This window comes from Chanodichthys erythropterus, chromosome 10 (genome assembly GCF_024489055.1).
Source record: "Chanodichthys erythropterus isolate Z2021 chromosome 10, ASM2448905v1, whole genome shotgun sequence".
Taxonomy (NCBI): domain Eukaryota; kingdom Metazoa; phylum Chordata; class Actinopteri; order Cypriniformes; family Xenocyprididae; genus Chanodichthys; species Chanodichthys erythropterus.
The window spans coordinates 806,085-823,409 of NC_090230.1; the positions used below are offsets into that span (position 1 = coordinate 806,085).

Below are 17,325 nucleotides of genomic sequence, written 5' to 3' on the forward strand. Positions count from 1 at the left end.
TAACTCGGCACGCTTCGCTGCACTTCTCGCCCAACCGGGTCTCATCTCTGGTTGGCCTGTGCAGACAAAAAACCTGCTTGTTGTGGATATTAAGAGACAAACAGACCTAAAGCATGGCAGACAGACAGAAGCTGACTGTTATTTGGCCTCATGTGGTCTGAGGCAACACCTGCCAACATACTTGACAGGTGAGCCATCTGCTGTCATGTGACCAGTGATTTTTCATCTGTCCTTCAGGCTTACAAGATCATATCTTCATAGACAGTGACTTTTGAACCCCACCAGGTCACTGAGACATCTGTTGCGGTATCTAAATTTATAGGGAATAAAAGTATAGTCCTACCCATGGCCACAGCTGTCATGACATACTCTCACATGTCTAATCATACAGAACTGAAAACCAACTACTGCATGAGTCTGAAATGAAGATATGAACAGTCCAGAAAAACTAACGAACCAAATCTAGAGCCCTAACAAGCAAATCTTTGCAAGACCAGCATGAAACTTTTCTATTACAGTTAAAAAAGTCGACGGAAAACCAGCATTCCACACCATCATGTTATTTTTGCCGACTTGCATGTAAAAAGCTAAAAAAAAAAAAAAAAAAAAATGCTCAAAACAGGCTCAGCAGTGAATTACAGTGCTGTATGTGTGTGTGTTTATAGAGAAGGACATATGACAGGGTTTACCATGTATAAAGTCTGAATATTTCCAAGTTTAAATTAAAATGTACATTTGGAATGCTAAAATTTCAATGCAGTCTATGCGGTCTAAGATAAATTCTCTCAACTTTATGGACAAACGTTCTACTTGTAATAGAACGTTCCAAGTTATCTGGACTTGTTGTCAAAAATGTTTTCAAAACATTCATAGAGCGTTTTTCTCAAACATTTTTGTTCATGTAGCATTCCTGTAACATTTTGTTCATGTAACATATTTAAATGTTGCCACTCACTATTTGTTTCAACAATGTTAGGAGAACATGTTTCATAACTCAATGGGAACGTTAGCAAAACGTTCTTAAAACATAATTTTGTCAGCTGGGTGGTTATCAGTGAAGCCTTCTAATTAATAAAAAACATATTTGGCCATTTATGTATAATAGGATTAGTACTCACCCTGATACTTCATCAGCTCCGACACTCGATTGCATTGAAACTGTTGATATCCAACTCACATCAGTTCACACCCTCAGTCATTGATCAGTCCATCTGATCACAGATACAGCTAACTAATACTTCACTTACACATGCATGCGTACATACCACGCGTGTTTCGACTAGCTTAACAAAAACTTGTAAAAGTATGAAATTAAACAGCTTCGCAGCAGCCGAACAGCATACTTTAAATGTTAGCGCTCTCCTATTCCTCGTTTGTAGGCTACTGTTGTGACACGCCAGCAGCGCGCGCGCGCACACTCCTCAGTCGGATGGGAGAGGTTTACCGATGACTGATCGCGCGCTCTTGCACGGATCTGTCCCACTAAAAACAGTTACTAGCCTAGATAGATCATTATTATGGCTAAATAATAACGTGGTATCCTTTTAAGTTTTATTGTATCCATGAAACACTTGAAATGCTATATATGTGTTGCAGATCATTTCACTATGTTGCTGTTTCACTGTAACATTATTTCTCATTAAAACTGTACATTTATATCAATCCTTAGAATGGGTCGAATACTTTAACGTCATAAAAAGAAACGTTATTAGAATGCCCCCTTGCGCCGTTTTAGGAACCTCACTACTTTTTACCAATCACTAATTTTTAAGTATTTAAAAATAACATAAACATTATTGTTTTGAAAGGTAAAGATAAGAGGTGAAGATAAGTGTCCAGTTTTGACACTACATTTCTTAATAATAATTAGCTATTCTAAACTCGATCACGCATTTCATGGAAAATCCCTTTATGATATTTAGGGTAACATGGGGGAAGATGCACCCCTTAAGAATAATGTGCATTTACTTTTAAATGGTAACATATTGATATAAGTTTAGCATGTGTAGGATGATGATACATCAGTCAATGTGTCATTATAGGAAATAAATTAGCTAATTTAGTTGTAAATGTAAAATTATTCAAAGGTGCCATCTTACTCCACCGACTACTAGAAGCACACCACCAACCAATGTTTAAAAAATAATACTAATATTAGGCTACTAATAATATAAATTACTACCTGCTTGTAGCTCGTAAGAAAGGATAATAGCACTTAACTATATAATCTATTACAGATCAGTGGGTAATTGCGATTTTTTAATCTAACAATTCTGACTTTATTTTGAGATAATGTGTCGATTCCGCTGACAAAAACAGTTTGGGAATCCTGTCAAATGGAGAGAAACTGGCGGACTGGCCTCCAGGTGGCGATACGCAGCATAATATTTGAAAGGAGAAAACCTCAATGTTCCGCACGTGTCAGTTGTGTTTATTTCCGTTTGAGTTAAGTTTTTGCGTGAGGAGCTGATCCTAGGGTTATAAATGCCTCTTAATAGAGCAGTGATTGTGCCGGGAAACGGAGCAGGGAATATTGAGCACTGCAACTGGTATGGATGGGCAAAAAAACGAATAAGCGAGGTATGATGATTTCAACAAGAGAATAAAATCATAGAGACACATTTCAGCTGTTAAAATGAAATATTAATTCATTTCAACTAACTTGGTCGAATATTAAAATATGGTGTATCATTTTTACAGATTCCAGAAGTGTTATGCAAGCTGAAGAACATGCCGGATCCTGGTAGTTCAAATTCACATGATTACATTAACGTTACATGAGATGTGATGCATATATTTCCGGTATAATATATTATATTTAACCTGACAGTAACTGCCAAAGAGAGCATCTGGCTGCCGTTCATGGAGAAGGATCTGGAATGTGATGAAGAAACTGTCATCATCGGACACAGTTCAGGAGCTGCTGCAGCCATGAGGTAATGAAACTCGATGATTCGTCAAAGCGATTCATCTATCCGATTCATTAGGACTAATTCATCTATGATCACACTGTTAGCCAGCAAATTAGCTATTTGCTTAATTATTTAATTAATCTATTAATGTATTTATTTACGCTTCTTTTGTTTTGTTCTTAATAACTCGAGTCAAATAGAGTTCAGTGATTCATCTGATTTATCACATTGATCATGAGTAGGGCTGGGGGATATATCGCATGCAATTAGGCTTGTTTGAGATGAGCAAATTCTGCGCAGAATCGATCAACGGTGATCACCGCGAGATGCATGCCGGTTAGAAATGTGTCCGAGGGTGGTCCGCCTTGCTCTGATGTCATGCTGACGTGTGTCAAAAACCTCTCGCGAGGGCGAGGCGGACGTGTCGGATTCTGCCACAAGTATAGGTCTCTGCGGAACAAAAGAGGGCCGTCTCCCAATTTTGGGGTGTTTTCCAGTGCCCAAGGAAGTCGACCGGAAGTTGAAGTCGGCCGGGTGCCGCCATCTTGTAGCAGAACTTCACTTGCGTTAGCATCCCCATTGACTCCCATTCATTTTGGCGTCACTTTGACAGTGAATAACTACATCTGAGGCGTTTAAAAACTCCATTTGTCCATTATTTATTTCCAAAGATACACGACAATGTATAAAGGGCTCCATTACCTTCTATGTTACATTATGGCCCCGTAGAAACAGTTGTTGTAAAAATAGGCTAACTATTGCGTCATAACCACTCGACTCTCTGTCGCACAGTAGCGAAATTACCGTACAGACAGGAGGAGAAGCTCGCAGGCAATCGGGGAGATTATATTAATATGGCGTACTGGCGTTACATTTTAAAATACTATACAAAATAATTAATCAGAAGACTTACTCCTGCTCACTCACGCCAAAGAACTCCCCGCTCAAGCTCGCCGTCTCTGCAAGATTAACGATGGCAGTTTGCACGTACAGCTACTAGAAGATTTACATCTGTCAGACAGGTTGCGGACGTCATCAAGCTTAGTGTGAGTCTGCGCGTCAGAAGCGGAAGTGCTAAAAATCGCTAAAAATGGGCTTCACTTGACTCAATTGAGTTCCAATGGGGTCGCTGTGTCCATTTCTTTTACTGTCTATGGTGTTTTCTAACTGAGAGAGGTGTTTATAACGATCCAACCAAAAAAGTACGGAAGCCGGGATAGGCTTTTTTTTAAAGTACGGAAGCTTGAAAGGCCATTCATTATTATTTTATTTAATTTTTTCTTGTTTTCTTATGAACACAACTACTTTTTTAATGTTTAGATCCCGAGAAACAATTATGTCGAGATAATGAAAAATAAATAAAATATTGCTGCATGCTTGACTTCCGTAACAGGGAAACTATGCGTTAACCTACAACTATGCGAGTGCCTGCCTAGATATATGGAAACATTTTACTATAATACATTCATTTATTTTGAAGAGTATGAACTATTTTACAGGACCTGTAGCTTATAGCTCGAGAGGGCGAAATATATGATTTATGCAAGTTTTATTAGCCTACTCCGTTTTTTTAGCGCTAGTTATTTATTTATTTTATTATTATTATTTTGCATAAACTAACCTACGAATTATAATGACACGGGATGTAATTTTGTCACAATGGCTATATATTTTACATAGACAAGTAGTCATTTGTCTGAACTTATCTGATCGGCGTCATTTGGTTGGACATGCATGGGGTGTAAGAATACTATAGTAATTGATAGTATATAGTGTTTTTGAACCAGTAAATTGTAGTATAGCCTACTGTATATTATAGTATTTACAACACTTTATTGTTAATGAATGCTACAGCAGCATAGGCTGTAGTACTTTAGTTTTTACTACAGTAAACTGCGTGTATTGTAATATATAGTTTAAAGAAAACTTAGCACAGTATTGGGTAACGTAATTTGTTTATATTACTATAGTTGTTATATTACCACAGCAATAGCCTATATAATTACCACAACAAATTAATTCAAGGTTCAAAACACTATAGTATTTACTATAAATTACTACGGTATTTTTTCACCTCAAATAGTTTAAGGCTAGATCGCCTTCTTGTGCTACTAGTCTTGTTTAATGATTGATGCTCTTCAATATGAATATAACGCAGAAGAACACAACCAGTTGCACGCGATCAACAGCCTATTTTATTTAATCTCTCGCATGCCAAATTTCACGTGCAAAGTGTAAACCTTCGTCATAAAAGCTATAGTATTATATATATAATATATAATATTATATATATTATAATATTATATATTATATAGAATACATAGGCTAGACAGTTGTGATATAATTAACTTTAATTTTAAGTGTAGCCTATCAACCACACAGAAACACATGACCGTCTCAGCGTATATTGTATGAGTATAAGCTTTATATGCATTCATAAGACTACTTACTGACCTTGTGTAAACTTAAAAAAAAAAAAAAATGTGTTAACCTGAAATGATGACTCTGAAGACTTTAAACTTTATAATCATTTTATTGACCACAGACACTGTAGCCACAACCTCGCAAAACTAAAACAAATCAAGTGACTAACAGATACATCAAATAGAATAGCGAATGTTAGCTAATAATAGTTATCGCTAGAAGTGAGTGGAACATTGCTTGGAGCTTTTTACAACGAGCTAGCAAGCATATTCACACAAAAGAAACGTTAAACAACTTAAATAATACACTTACATTCATATACAATACATATCTCTTATTGTTTTTCCGGAAATATCCCACTCGATTTGAGCTAATCAGGTAAAGAGGTTGAAAAACACCTATTCCCGTGTGACAACACCCCAAAGTTGGGAGCCGCCCCTTTCTGTTCCGCAGAGACCTCCTTCTCGATTCTGCAGTCGAGCGCAGTTCCTCTCCACAGACTGCGCTGACCAAAAGCACGATGGGAAACGACTTGATGACGACACAGCTTAAAGCTTATTGGTTTAAACAACCGTGATGTATTGATCTCTTTTAAAATGTTTGATTTTGAAACACTAATGCCATTATTTTATGCGTATAAATTATGTGTGAATATTCCAAAAGTCTCTGAGAGTGCGATCTCTCTGTGGGTTATGTGATTGTTATCATATTTATAAAAATCTATAAAAACATGTCTGTAATTAAAATAAAAATGATTGATACACACATCCTTCGAATGGAAATAAATATCAAGTACTTTGGGTGTATTTTTCATTATGTTTATTTTAATTTAAAAGCAACAGAACGTAAATGACATCCAGTTTATCAGCAACACAGCGCACGAGTGTGAATCCCGCGATATCCGCCTTTGATCTCGCAGGTGTCTGATGCACTCCGAGAACGGAGAATTGTCCATCTTGCCTGCACTTTTTTCACTCCTCCCCTCACTGCACCTGCCTACTCTCGGCTGAACTTAAGGCGAGGCCAGGCGCATCTCAAACAAGCCTATTGTCACGCGCATTTCGTCAGCAAAGCCGGTACCCTGATTACCGCTAAATCGCCATCACCTGCTTTCAAATGGAGCTGCATTTAATAGACAGAGCCGTAGATCACTGATAAGCCACGCAATATCGCGTTCATTATCGCAGATATCGAATTCGATAATGAACGCGATATATCCATACCTAATCATGAGTGATTCATCGTTCACTTACCTGAATTATCAATCTCTTAGCCAGCACATTTTTAAAACGAGTTGAAAAGTAAAATACTAATATTTATAACCCCAAACAACTGAATGTGTGATTAAAATTCCTGTTAACACTTTACAATAAGGTTCATTAGTTATCTATTAGTTAACATGAACTAATAATGAATTGCACTTCTACAGCATTTATTAGTCTTTGTTAATGTTAATTTCAACATTTACTAATACATTATTACAATATTGTTAACATTAGTTAATGCACTGTGAACTAACATAAACAAGCAATGAACTGTATTTTCATTAATGTTAACGAAGATAAGTAAATACAGTAAGAAATGTAATGCTCATGGTTAGTTCATGTTAGTTAATACATTAACTAATGTTTAACTAATGAACCTTATTGTAAAGTGTTACCCACTTTCTAAACTACTTGTTTTAAACTGATTGCTTTCTTTTGGTGGGCTTCAGGTATGCAGAAACACACAAAGTTTTTGCCATTATTCTGGTAGGTGCGTACACATCAGATCTGGGAGATGAGAATGAACGTGAAAGTGGTGAGTTTGAATAAAAATCACTCATGTCATTCGTCATCAATGTGACTGTGCGCTGCTAATGTGCCTTCTCTTATTACTCTCAGGATATTTCAGCCGGCCATGGGAATGGGAAAAGATAAGAACAAACGTGAAGCACATACTTCAGTTTGGATCCACAGACGACCCTTTTCTGCCCTGGGAAGAGCAACAGGAAGTGGCTGATGGACTTAAGACAGATTTATATAAATATTCAGACCGCGGACATTTCCAGAACACAGTCTTCCCCGAGCTCATCGACGTAATAAAAAAGCTAAAAACCAACAGCTAAATACAAAAACTGTACACTTCATCCTGTGTGTATTTAAATACACTACTGACATGCTATAAGTCAGACCCACTGTCCTGCACATTTTATTTTACCTGATTCAGCACACCTGCATGTAATTTTCAAGCAATACCAAAGAGAATGATTAGCTGGTTCAGGTGTGTTTGATAAGGGTTGGAGCTGAACTCTACAGGACAGTGGGTCCTGTGTTGAAGACCTCTGCTGTAAGTTATCATTTTATTTCTTAGGGGCCAAAATAAATCTTGTACCTTACAAGAAGAGAAGACAATTTATTGTGGCAGAATTTATAACGGTCCATTTTGATTTTCAGTACATCATATAAATCCACAAGTTTTCTTCACAGTAGTATGTAGAAATCCAAACATCTGAAATAAAATGTAAACTAGGACAAAACAGTAATTGAAACAAAATCAAAGAAGTAATGGCACTTACAGCAGTTTTGTTTTCAAACAACATCCAACTCATACAGTTCAATAGTTACTCGTCTGTGCAAACATTTATCTCAGTTCAGGTTATTACAATTATAGTAACAAAAATGAGGTTTTATTCCTCGTATGTATAGATAAAGTCCTATATTTAGACATGAAAGGCTACAATTCTGGTTCTAATCAGCTATAGCACCATTTGTTAAAGGTCAATATAAACATTTAATTTAATTAAAATATACACCTACTCTTACTTGGTTGAGGACCGGTATGTCTAATTAATTATTTTAATAGTGGACTGAAATAAAGCATTCAACACTGACTTTTTAAGTAAACAGCTATATTTCTATAAATTTCACTCAAAAATAAAAATGATCATTTTCTCATCCTAAATGTGTCTCCCTTGGAACAAGATAACAACAATCATATTCTGCTGTCACACAAAGCAACTGTACGGCTTCAGAAGACTTGGAACAGAACACACAAATTGTATGGACAACTTTTATGGTGCATTTTTAGAGCTCAAAATGCAAAACTACATTTGTGTGTGTGTTACACAGGGTTTTAAACAACATGGGTGAGTAAATTATATTTTAATAAATAAATAAAAAACCTGCAACAAATGGAGGTCTATCTCATAAAACTGCTGTCATGAGAATCATATATTGCTTATTCTATAAACCTGAGATTGGAAGTAAAGTGCACTTGTCAAAACCATACCATCATGAAGACCAGCCAAACTGCTCACAAGTAAACATTTTCTTTGCTCTATTGGAGAGGTCTTACTAGTTATTTTCAGAGACATATAGTTATGTTTTAAGAAAAGCAGTTATCTATAACCCATGAGGTTATAACATCACACATATTCATCAGAAATAGCCGATCAGCAACATTTCTTCAAGCAGCGAGTGTGATACTTCAAAGCCAAGCCAAAATGGCCATCTGAGCAGCTGTGCAGCATGTCATGCTTTAGAAACTACAAAGTCTTCTTTTTCCTTCTTGCTTTGGAGTAACCTCTTCCAAACCAGCCACCTTGAACTGCTGTACCTTCGCCTTGAGCCTGCACCTCTTGCGAAACGTCCTCCAGAGCAGCAGGTGGAACTATCTCTTTACGAGTGTGACTCTTCTGCTCTTGTGGACAGAGTGGTTTAGCCAAGCTGAAGATGGGGTCTTGTGATCTGTTGCAACAATATTAATAAAACAGACAGCAGCTTTAGATTAAAATATGTGTATGTATTACATTGGTCATTAAGCAATCATTAATAATAAAAAATATTTCCTGTAGTTTAAACAGTAGAGCATGTCACTAGCAATGCCAAGATCATAGTTTGATGCCCAGAGAAGGCAAGAACTGATAAAATGTAAACCTTGAATCCAATGGATTAATTTAATCCTCTGGATTAAAGCGTCTGCCAAATGGAGAAATGTGAGGCTCGAGGCCGTTATATTATGAATATATTGTGCTGCACATTGTGCTTAGCGGCCTTTAAACCCACTGGTGCCATTCGGTCATTTCTGACCGAAAAGTTAAGTTTTTTTGATTTTTAAAATTTTTTTACCTAATCAGAATGGTACAAAATGGTTTGGCATTTGCTATGTAACCACAAGAAATAATGGACATGATTCAAAAGGTTAAATTGTCCTGAAAAAAAAAAGTCACACTGGTGCTCATAACTGTCAAAAAAGAAAGCATTGTAAATTAATGGGAAACAAACTTCATCTACTGGAAGCGTTTGGTACTGTGCCCAAACAAAATCTTACTGAAAGCTAATTTTTTGAGATACCAATCTCATATTTGGAACAAAATGTATATCAAATTTAAAAGTAGTATTTTTGTGCAGCTTTAATGATAATAAACTTGTATTTTTTTTTTTTAGTTTCACTTCAGTGATAATCTGCCAAGTGTGTCCTTTAAAAAGAGACCAAACTGAAGCTCCAAAGCATTCCAGATTTACCACAGTTTAAGCAGAAAATTATTTCAGGTCATTTAATTTTCTATGCTCAAAAAGAAGTTAACAGGTAATAATTGGATCATAACTATTCCATAAATATTTATTACATAAAATCCCCTAAAAACACAAAATATTACATAAAAACATTATCAAACTAAAAGTACAGTACATTAATTTCATTGAAATAAAAAAATATATATCAGTTATTTTTGACTGCCACACAGGGGTTAATCAGTAATAACTGATTTTCAGATTTTCTGAAATTCTCTTAAATGACTAAAAAACAAGAACGCAGATATTTACGATATTCACAATATAGCACAGCCTCATAAATTATCGCTTAGTTGCGGTCAGATTAGCCAAAACCATTAATTTCAATAGGAATCCATGCAATCAGGAATTTCACATGAGAGTGAATGATGTCCACACGCACATTTGGATTTGCCACATTGACAAACAGAAAGCTGCTTTTTTTTTTAAAGTGACATCGCTATACTATTGACTAGTGATGCACCGAAATAAATGTTACCAAAATTAAATGGGTTTACATGCTGCTGCTGAACTGAGGTGGCTAAAGTGATCAATCACGCCACATTAAAGAACACCACAATTATTCTTTGAATTTCATTATAAAGTTTACAGAATTTGAAAGCGCAGACATTGTATAATTTCAAATATAACAAACAAAATATATATATATATATATATATATATATATATATATATATATATATATATATATATATATATATATATATATATATATATATATATAGGATCAACTGAAAGCAGCATAAACTAAAATATAATGTCATCAAAGATCAAATGTCATGAAGATCAAATTAAGAAATACTGATTCATAAATAATATTAAATCAATATTGTCAACCCATCTCTAGCATCCATACAGCTGACATGTTTATCCACGTTGTGTGAACAAAATAGACACGGACACAGTCAAAACATGCCATCAGAGAAGTGCTAATTAAATGTCAAATTAAAGGTAAGTGGGTCTTACCTGTTGTAAACTGGAATTTCCAAACCCAGCTCTTTCATGAGAAGAGCCATCACAGCATCACACTTTCCATGAATTTTCAGAGTAGCCAAGTTATCTTTTGGTGTCCACTAAAATAAACAAGGAAAACACATTAGGCTGTTAAATCATGTCAAATGAAAGTCTCTTTTCAGTTTATGGAAAATAGACTAATCAATAGATTATAATCAGCTTTACGAAGGGATATATTACCTGAAGATTTACAATGTACAGCTTTGGTCTTCTGTTGGCTGGTCTATTCATGCACCACAAGCAAGAGTATTTTTTTAACACCTGATGGACAAGCATATGATACACGAAATCAAGCTGCATTATTTAGTACAAAACACTGTCAAAAATGTTGCAACTCAAACTGCAACATGTGAAACTTAACATCTTATATTGCTGCTGCTTAAAATTGTTATAAAAAGCCTACCCACCCCTGTTAAAATAGATGGTTTTTGTCATGAAAAAACAAAGATAATTTGATTTTCTTACAGCACTCAGTCTGTTTGGATAGGAGTCTATCAGCTTGGCACATCTTCACTTGGGAATATTTTCCCACTCTTCTTTGCAAAAATCTTCCAGATCTGCTAAATTGTGAGGGCATCTCCTGTGCATGGTCCTCTTTAGGTTCATTTTCTATAGGATTCAGTTCTGGGCTCTGGCTGGACCGTTTAACATGAATGTTTTTCAGCTAAAGCCATTGTTTTGTTGATTTGGATTTTTTTTGGATCATTGTCATTCGGAAAGGTAAAAGTTCTCAGCAGACAGCAGAATATTCGTGCCAAAATTGACTGGTACTTGGAGCTAATCATGATACCCTTCTCTTTCACTAAAGCCTAGTTCCAGCTGAAGAAAAGCAGGTCAAAGCGTTATGCTGCACCACCATGCTTTACCATGGCCTTGCTGGTCTGATGTGCTTTTTTTTTCTTTTCTTTTTTTACAATTTTGGCCAAAATGTTTAATCTTGGTGTCATCAGACCATAACACAGTTTTCCACATGGTTTTGGGAGATGGGATATATATTTTTGGTAAGTTTACCCAGGATTGGATGTGTTTTTTTGTTTTTTTTTGCATCTAGCCACCCTGCATCATAGCCCAGACCGATAGAGAATACGGGAGATATTTGTCATGTAGGAAGCAACCAACTCTTTTAATGTTGCCTCTTGGCAGCCTCCCTGACCAGTTTTCTTTTTGTCTTATCAGCTTTAGGGGGATGCCCTGTTCTTCAAAATGTGCCATACGTTCTCCACTTGTTCCATGGTACATCAAATGCCTTGAATTTTTTGTAGCCGTGAGAGCGATCGGAGTAACTTCAGCTATAGACAGGTGTGGACTATTTCACATGAGCTTGATGATTAGTTAATTCTGAACACAGCCATAAACACAATTATAAAATGGTGTGCACACTTATGCAGTTAGGTTGTTTAAATTTTTTTTTTTTTTTTTTTTTTTTACTTTTTATATTTTTTCTCTGAAATGTGTCACTTTGGTTTTCAATGGCATTGCATAGGTTGTAATTTTTTACAAAAGTTCTGATATTATTTATTTTTGTTTAATTTTTTACAATACAAAAATAGCTGTTTTAACAGGGGTGTAAATGTTTTATCAAGCAACATCATATTTTATCCATGTGTGAGATCCAGCAGCCTAAGATTCAAGCCATGCTGAATCAGTTAACCTGCACCAACCACATTCTCACCTTCAAACTAGAGCCCAAACAGAGGATCACGTCAGCCTGCTGTGCGGCCTCCGCTGCCCCCTTCCAGTTGAGCGGTTGCTCCAGAGTGCCACGTTCACCGAAATGCACTATGGTGTCTCTGAGCTCTGCTCTGCAGTGAGGACACAGCCGGCCAGTCCCGTGTCTGTGCAGAGCCGTACGCTCGGTCACGTCAAACAAACGGATAAACTCTCGTGCTGGAGAGCAGGAAGTACACACCTGTGTGACAGATGGGATGACAGAAGGAGAAAATAAAAAAAAGTCTATTATAGGAACGGATTGCAAATTAAAACAGGCAAGAAAACTCAGTCTAGCATGGACCTTTACATCAGATTTAGAGATCTTTATGCTAGCCTTTAAAATGGGTGAATCCAGAAAAATTATATTTTAAATTTCAATTTATGACTGATTTAAAATGTTACAAATCTCATTGGCAGACCTCAATGAACATGTTTCCATGGAGTTCAGAGAGGGCGTGTCTAGGCAGACCGCTGCGCAGGTGAAGACCGTCACAGTTCTGTGAGACCACATGCTGAACCTGCAAAGATGAAAGATGTTTATTTGTATAGTGCTTTTCATGATACACATTGCTTCCAAGCAGCTTCAAAGAATGATGTTAATGGTTAGACAACTTCCAATGTTTAAAATAATGCTGGGTGGTGATAAAGTTTACATTCTTTGAAGATATAACAATCACGTAGCCAAGATTTGCTATGTAGTACATTCTGCTTAATGTGAGTGTACTGTTTGTATCCAGGTATTCCGATGATTCACAGAAACTTTCCACATAAATCATGCATCGTCACTCACCATCTTAAATTTGTGTAGTATCCAGATGCACATGTGTGTGAGGGTGGGCTCAGCTCGACTCAGATCTGATGTACTGACGTATACAAAAACAGACGTTAATATGTGACACCGTAACAGCCATAAGAAGGGAAAAAAAAAAAAAAAGTAGACAAGACTAAATGTAAATCCATAGTTTAGACATGAAATACTGTAAAAGTGGATCCCACACCTCACAGAATGGCCCTTCTGCAGCTGAGTCCACACCCCATTAGGCCCCCGATAGTCTGGGATGGAGGCGGCCTGATGAACACATAAGAAAACTGAAACTTACAGATAGCCAGATAACCAGTTACATTTTAAATAGCACCAACACAGAGATGGACGATAAATTATTTACAACACATGATTTAATATTTTGTTGGTAATACTAAAATGAACAAAGCAGGGTTGCCAGATCTGTGCAACAATACTAGCTCAATCAAAAATATCCCAATGCAGATGGATTTCGAATGCAAAAGAACAAACAAATATTATTACATTTAATTATTAATTTCCAATTATTGTAGGTACAAACTAAATAGTGCCCTAAAGTCACCCTAGGGTGACTACATTTGAAGTCACACGAGTAGTGTCTCACCGCCTGCGCCCATCAAATCTTGTCCCACACCGTACTGTTGTGTTGGGTCCCGCGGGAGTGCTCTACCGCGATGCGACCGCAAAGGGCACTTTCACGATCAAAGGGCTCTTTATATTCTCTCTGTATATATTGTAACTGTTAATTTTGTATCTGTATCTTTCCAGATAAATAATATATAAAACATGATCTTTTTTAAAAAAGTCTAGTCATTATCTTAATCACTTGGTGTCCCCCTATTGGCTGGTGCACTCGCCCAATCCCGTCTATGGATAATCCGGCCCTGCCTCTCTAAACGGTTTCATCGAGACATTGATTAAAAGTCATAATACATCTTTAGTCCCCGAGTATGCAAGCCAAAGGCAACTGTGGCAAGGAATCAAAAATGATGGTGGATAATGAAAAAAATGATATAGATAGATAGATAGATAGATAGATAGATAGATAGATAGATAGATAGATAGATAGATAGATAGATAGATAGATAGATAGATAGATAGATAGATAGATAGATAGATAGATAGATAGATAGATAGATAGATAGATAGATAGATAGATAATTAATAACTTTGTTGTTGTTCACACCTCAAAGCTCAAAAAAGTCTGTTAAAATGGGCGTGTAAAGCTCTGGAAAAGTGGGAGTGTAGAGGGGGAGAAGAGGGGATGAAGCACCAATGAAGCACAGACATAGAACACACTCATTATACAGAATAATGAATATTAATATATGAGCATGGAGAAAATGACAACAAACTCCCAAGCACAAGGGAGAAATGTGAAAGAATATTTAATAGGGCTAATAATAGGCTACTTTGATTACGTTTACGAGCAGTGCAGTCTCAAAATCAGTGGCTAGTGTTGTTAAACAACGTGAAGCTCCGCGCTGAAACCGATTATATGAGCGCTCCGTGTGTATAGCATAAGTCGTATTTTTCATGTGTTCGTATTCAAACTCCAGTTCTGACCGCATCGCGAGCAAAATACAAACAACACATGTGCTGCTGTGCTGAAGGAAACATAGCCTATGGCTCGCGTGTTTGAATGCAGCTAGAGCAGGCAGAGGTGAATGAGCCGCACTTTTGTGACATTTGAATTCTCTGCTGTAATGTAATCTCACGCGAACATATTTTCCATTTGTGCTGGTAGATTACAGCAAAACAATCCACATGCACACAAACCTCTGCTCTGGTCGCATCGCAGGAAAACACATTGTGTTGTAGCAGTGAGGAAACGAACACCAACGATACATCTCTGAATGACAAGAGATTGAGGCGAGAAAAGTGATACTTCCTCATTCATAATACCGCAATTATAATCTTATGCATAACTACAGCGCAGTGATTGGATTAAATGAGATTTATGTCATGAATATATGTTGAGAATCGCTCGAAACTGTCTACATCAGCATATTCGACCATGCCCATACTTGGGCTGAAAGTACACGATTACGTCAGATTTTGTGACGTTGCTCCGACTCAGCTTTTCAAACCGGAAGACAGAAATCGCTCTGAAAAATGCAAAAATAACTATTTTTCACTTATGAATAACATTAATGAGTACCTTTAGTGTTTTCAATGATGTGCAGCCTATACATATGTTTACATCTCAAAAAAAGTGTTTTGGAGTTTCATGACCTTTTAAAGTTTAGTAGCAAAAACACTATAAAGGTGGGGAGCTTCATTTGTTTAAATGAACAGTTTTTTAAATATATAAATAACACTCACTAAAAACTCATTCTAAAATGAAGGAATATTTCAGATATGTGCACAGGTTCCCAGGACATTTTAAGGGTTTGAAAACTTTTCAAAATCATGTTCCGCCATAAATGCTATCATGAAGACCTAATAATAAATAAAGTACCTCATGTAATGTGACTTACTTTAAATGAAATTAATCTAAAGTCATCATAAATTATTTTAAATTGCTGTTATGTATGAGGTGCTCTTTGAAATACTCTCAATCATTCTATCATTCTTCTCCCATTATTACAGCAAAAGTGGGACATGCCAAACACAAAGACATTCTCAAACTTAAACTGATGTTGTCATTTGTGACAAAAAAAAAAGAAAAAAGAATTTGTAAAGAATGCAAAATTTTCCCTGGTGGTCTTAGACTTTTTGGACCCCCTGCAGTTTGGAGGGAAACACGTACAGTACTGATTCCTGCTCCGGTGTAGATGACCACATGCTTGGCCTGCTGGACTGCCTCCGCCAGCTGCTTCACTTTAGTCTTCAAGTTCTCAGCCTCGTCAAAGACCTGCAGCCAGCACAATGACATTTACATGAACAGTGACAGTAAAAAAGAACATGCATACTTCCCTGCTGTACAACATGCAAAAAAACAGCATTTCAAATGAGTAAGATGTCTGAACACACAGTATTCATCAATCAGTAGGCAAACAAATCTGCATCTGCTGAGGTTCTTAATCTGAAATCTTCAACTGGTGAGCACTTTGCTTTATCCACTTTTATTTGCGGACAACAGGGAAAACAGTTTTGAGATGCAGCTCTGGGATCAGTATCTGTATGCTGATTCATCAGTACCTCCTCTAGTTTTCTCTTCAGCAGGTGTCTGCGGATCTGTCGTCTGCTCAGCTCCTGAACCGTGTCCTGATGCGCCTGCAGTAGCGACCGCTCCTCCTGCGTCCGCTCTCCATCACACTTCTGGAGGATCTGGGAGATCTTCAACACAGACACACGCCTTCATCATTTATTTTATGTTTTCTTGTAGAAGGCACTATATGGATTCAGCTATTCTGTTAAGACAGTCTCAAGGACCAGTGCCCAGTTTCATATAAAGGGGTTTCTTTTCTTGCAATTGGCCATAGTCCTCTAACAGCGAAACATACCATATATTTACAATAACGGTTATTAAGGCATAAATAACATGAGATCTCCTTCAAACACTGCAAGAAGCTTTCGGAATCTTTCTTTCATTTAGAATAATTTTCGTGGAACCATAACCATCCGTTTGGTCGAAACTACGGTTACCATGGATATGTTTGTAGGGGTTTTGACTGAACATTAGCCAGTTTTACCGGCTATACCGCTTTATTTGTGCTTCGCGTTGCTACCGTTTCTGCTCCTATGAATTCATTATAATTACATTATCTCTTCATAATAGAATAGATCATATTCATACCGTCTTCACCGTCTGTCGTTGTTTCTCTCTCTGGATTATTTTCGCCTTTTCTCGCTCTTTTCTTTCTGCTCGCGCAGAGGCGCCGCTGTTTGTTTGCACGTCCATGCTGAACATCACAATGACGTCACATCTCACGTCGCTATCGCGGGGTAAAACGAGACTTGCAAG

The 17,325-nt window shown here is 36.8% G+C and overlaps 3 protein-coding genes across 3 annotated transcripts in view; 1 reads left to right on the forward strand and 2 right to left on the reverse strand.

Moving 5' to 3' along the window:
• Positions 1 to 1,359, reverse strand: part of arhgef3 (Rho guanine nucleotide exchange factor (GEF) 3) — a 165,337-nt gene extending 163,978 nt beyond the window's left edge. Inside the window, exon 1 of the mRNA XM_067395770.1 lies at positions 1,119 to 1,359. Within this exon, the coding sequence (XP_067251871.1) occupies positions 1,119 to 1,153 (35 nt within the window). The 5' untranslated portion in view covers positions 1,154 to 1,359. The remainder of the gene's footprint in view (positions 1 to 1,118) is intronic.
• A 1,033-nt stretch (positions 1,360 to 2,392) lies between these two features.
• Positions 2,393 to 8,825, forward strand: rbbp9 (retinoblastoma binding protein 9). The gene is made up of 5 exons (XM_067395775.1): positions 2,393 to 2,580; positions 2,701 to 2,743; positions 2,831 to 2,936; positions 7,051 to 7,136; positions 7,220 to 8,825. Exons 1-5 carry the CDS (start codon positions 2,485 to 2,487, stop codon positions 7,441 to 7,443), a joined length of 555 nt encoding a protein of 184 aa, XP_067251876.1. The 5' UTR covers positions 2,393 to 2,484; the 3' UTR covers positions 7,444 to 8,825.
• A 37-nt stretch (positions 8,826 to 8,862) lies between these two features.
• On the reverse strand, positions 8,863 to 17,263 carry sirt7 (sirtuin 7). The gene is made up of 10 exons (XM_067395774.1): positions 17,158 to 17,263; positions 16,560 to 16,697; positions 16,168 to 16,272; positions 13,612 to 13,682; positions 13,404 to 13,476; positions 13,033 to 13,131; positions 12,576 to 12,812; positions 11,084 to 11,164; positions 10,856 to 10,962; positions 8,863 to 9,064 (listed from the first exon to the last, which is right to left on the reverse strand). Exons 1-10 carry the CDS (start codon positions 17,260 to 17,262, stop codon positions 8,863 to 8,865), a joined length of 1,218 nt encoding a protein of 405 aa, XP_067251875.1. The 5' UTR covers position 17,263.
• Between the last annotated feature and the right edge of the window lie 62 nt (positions 17,264 to 17,325).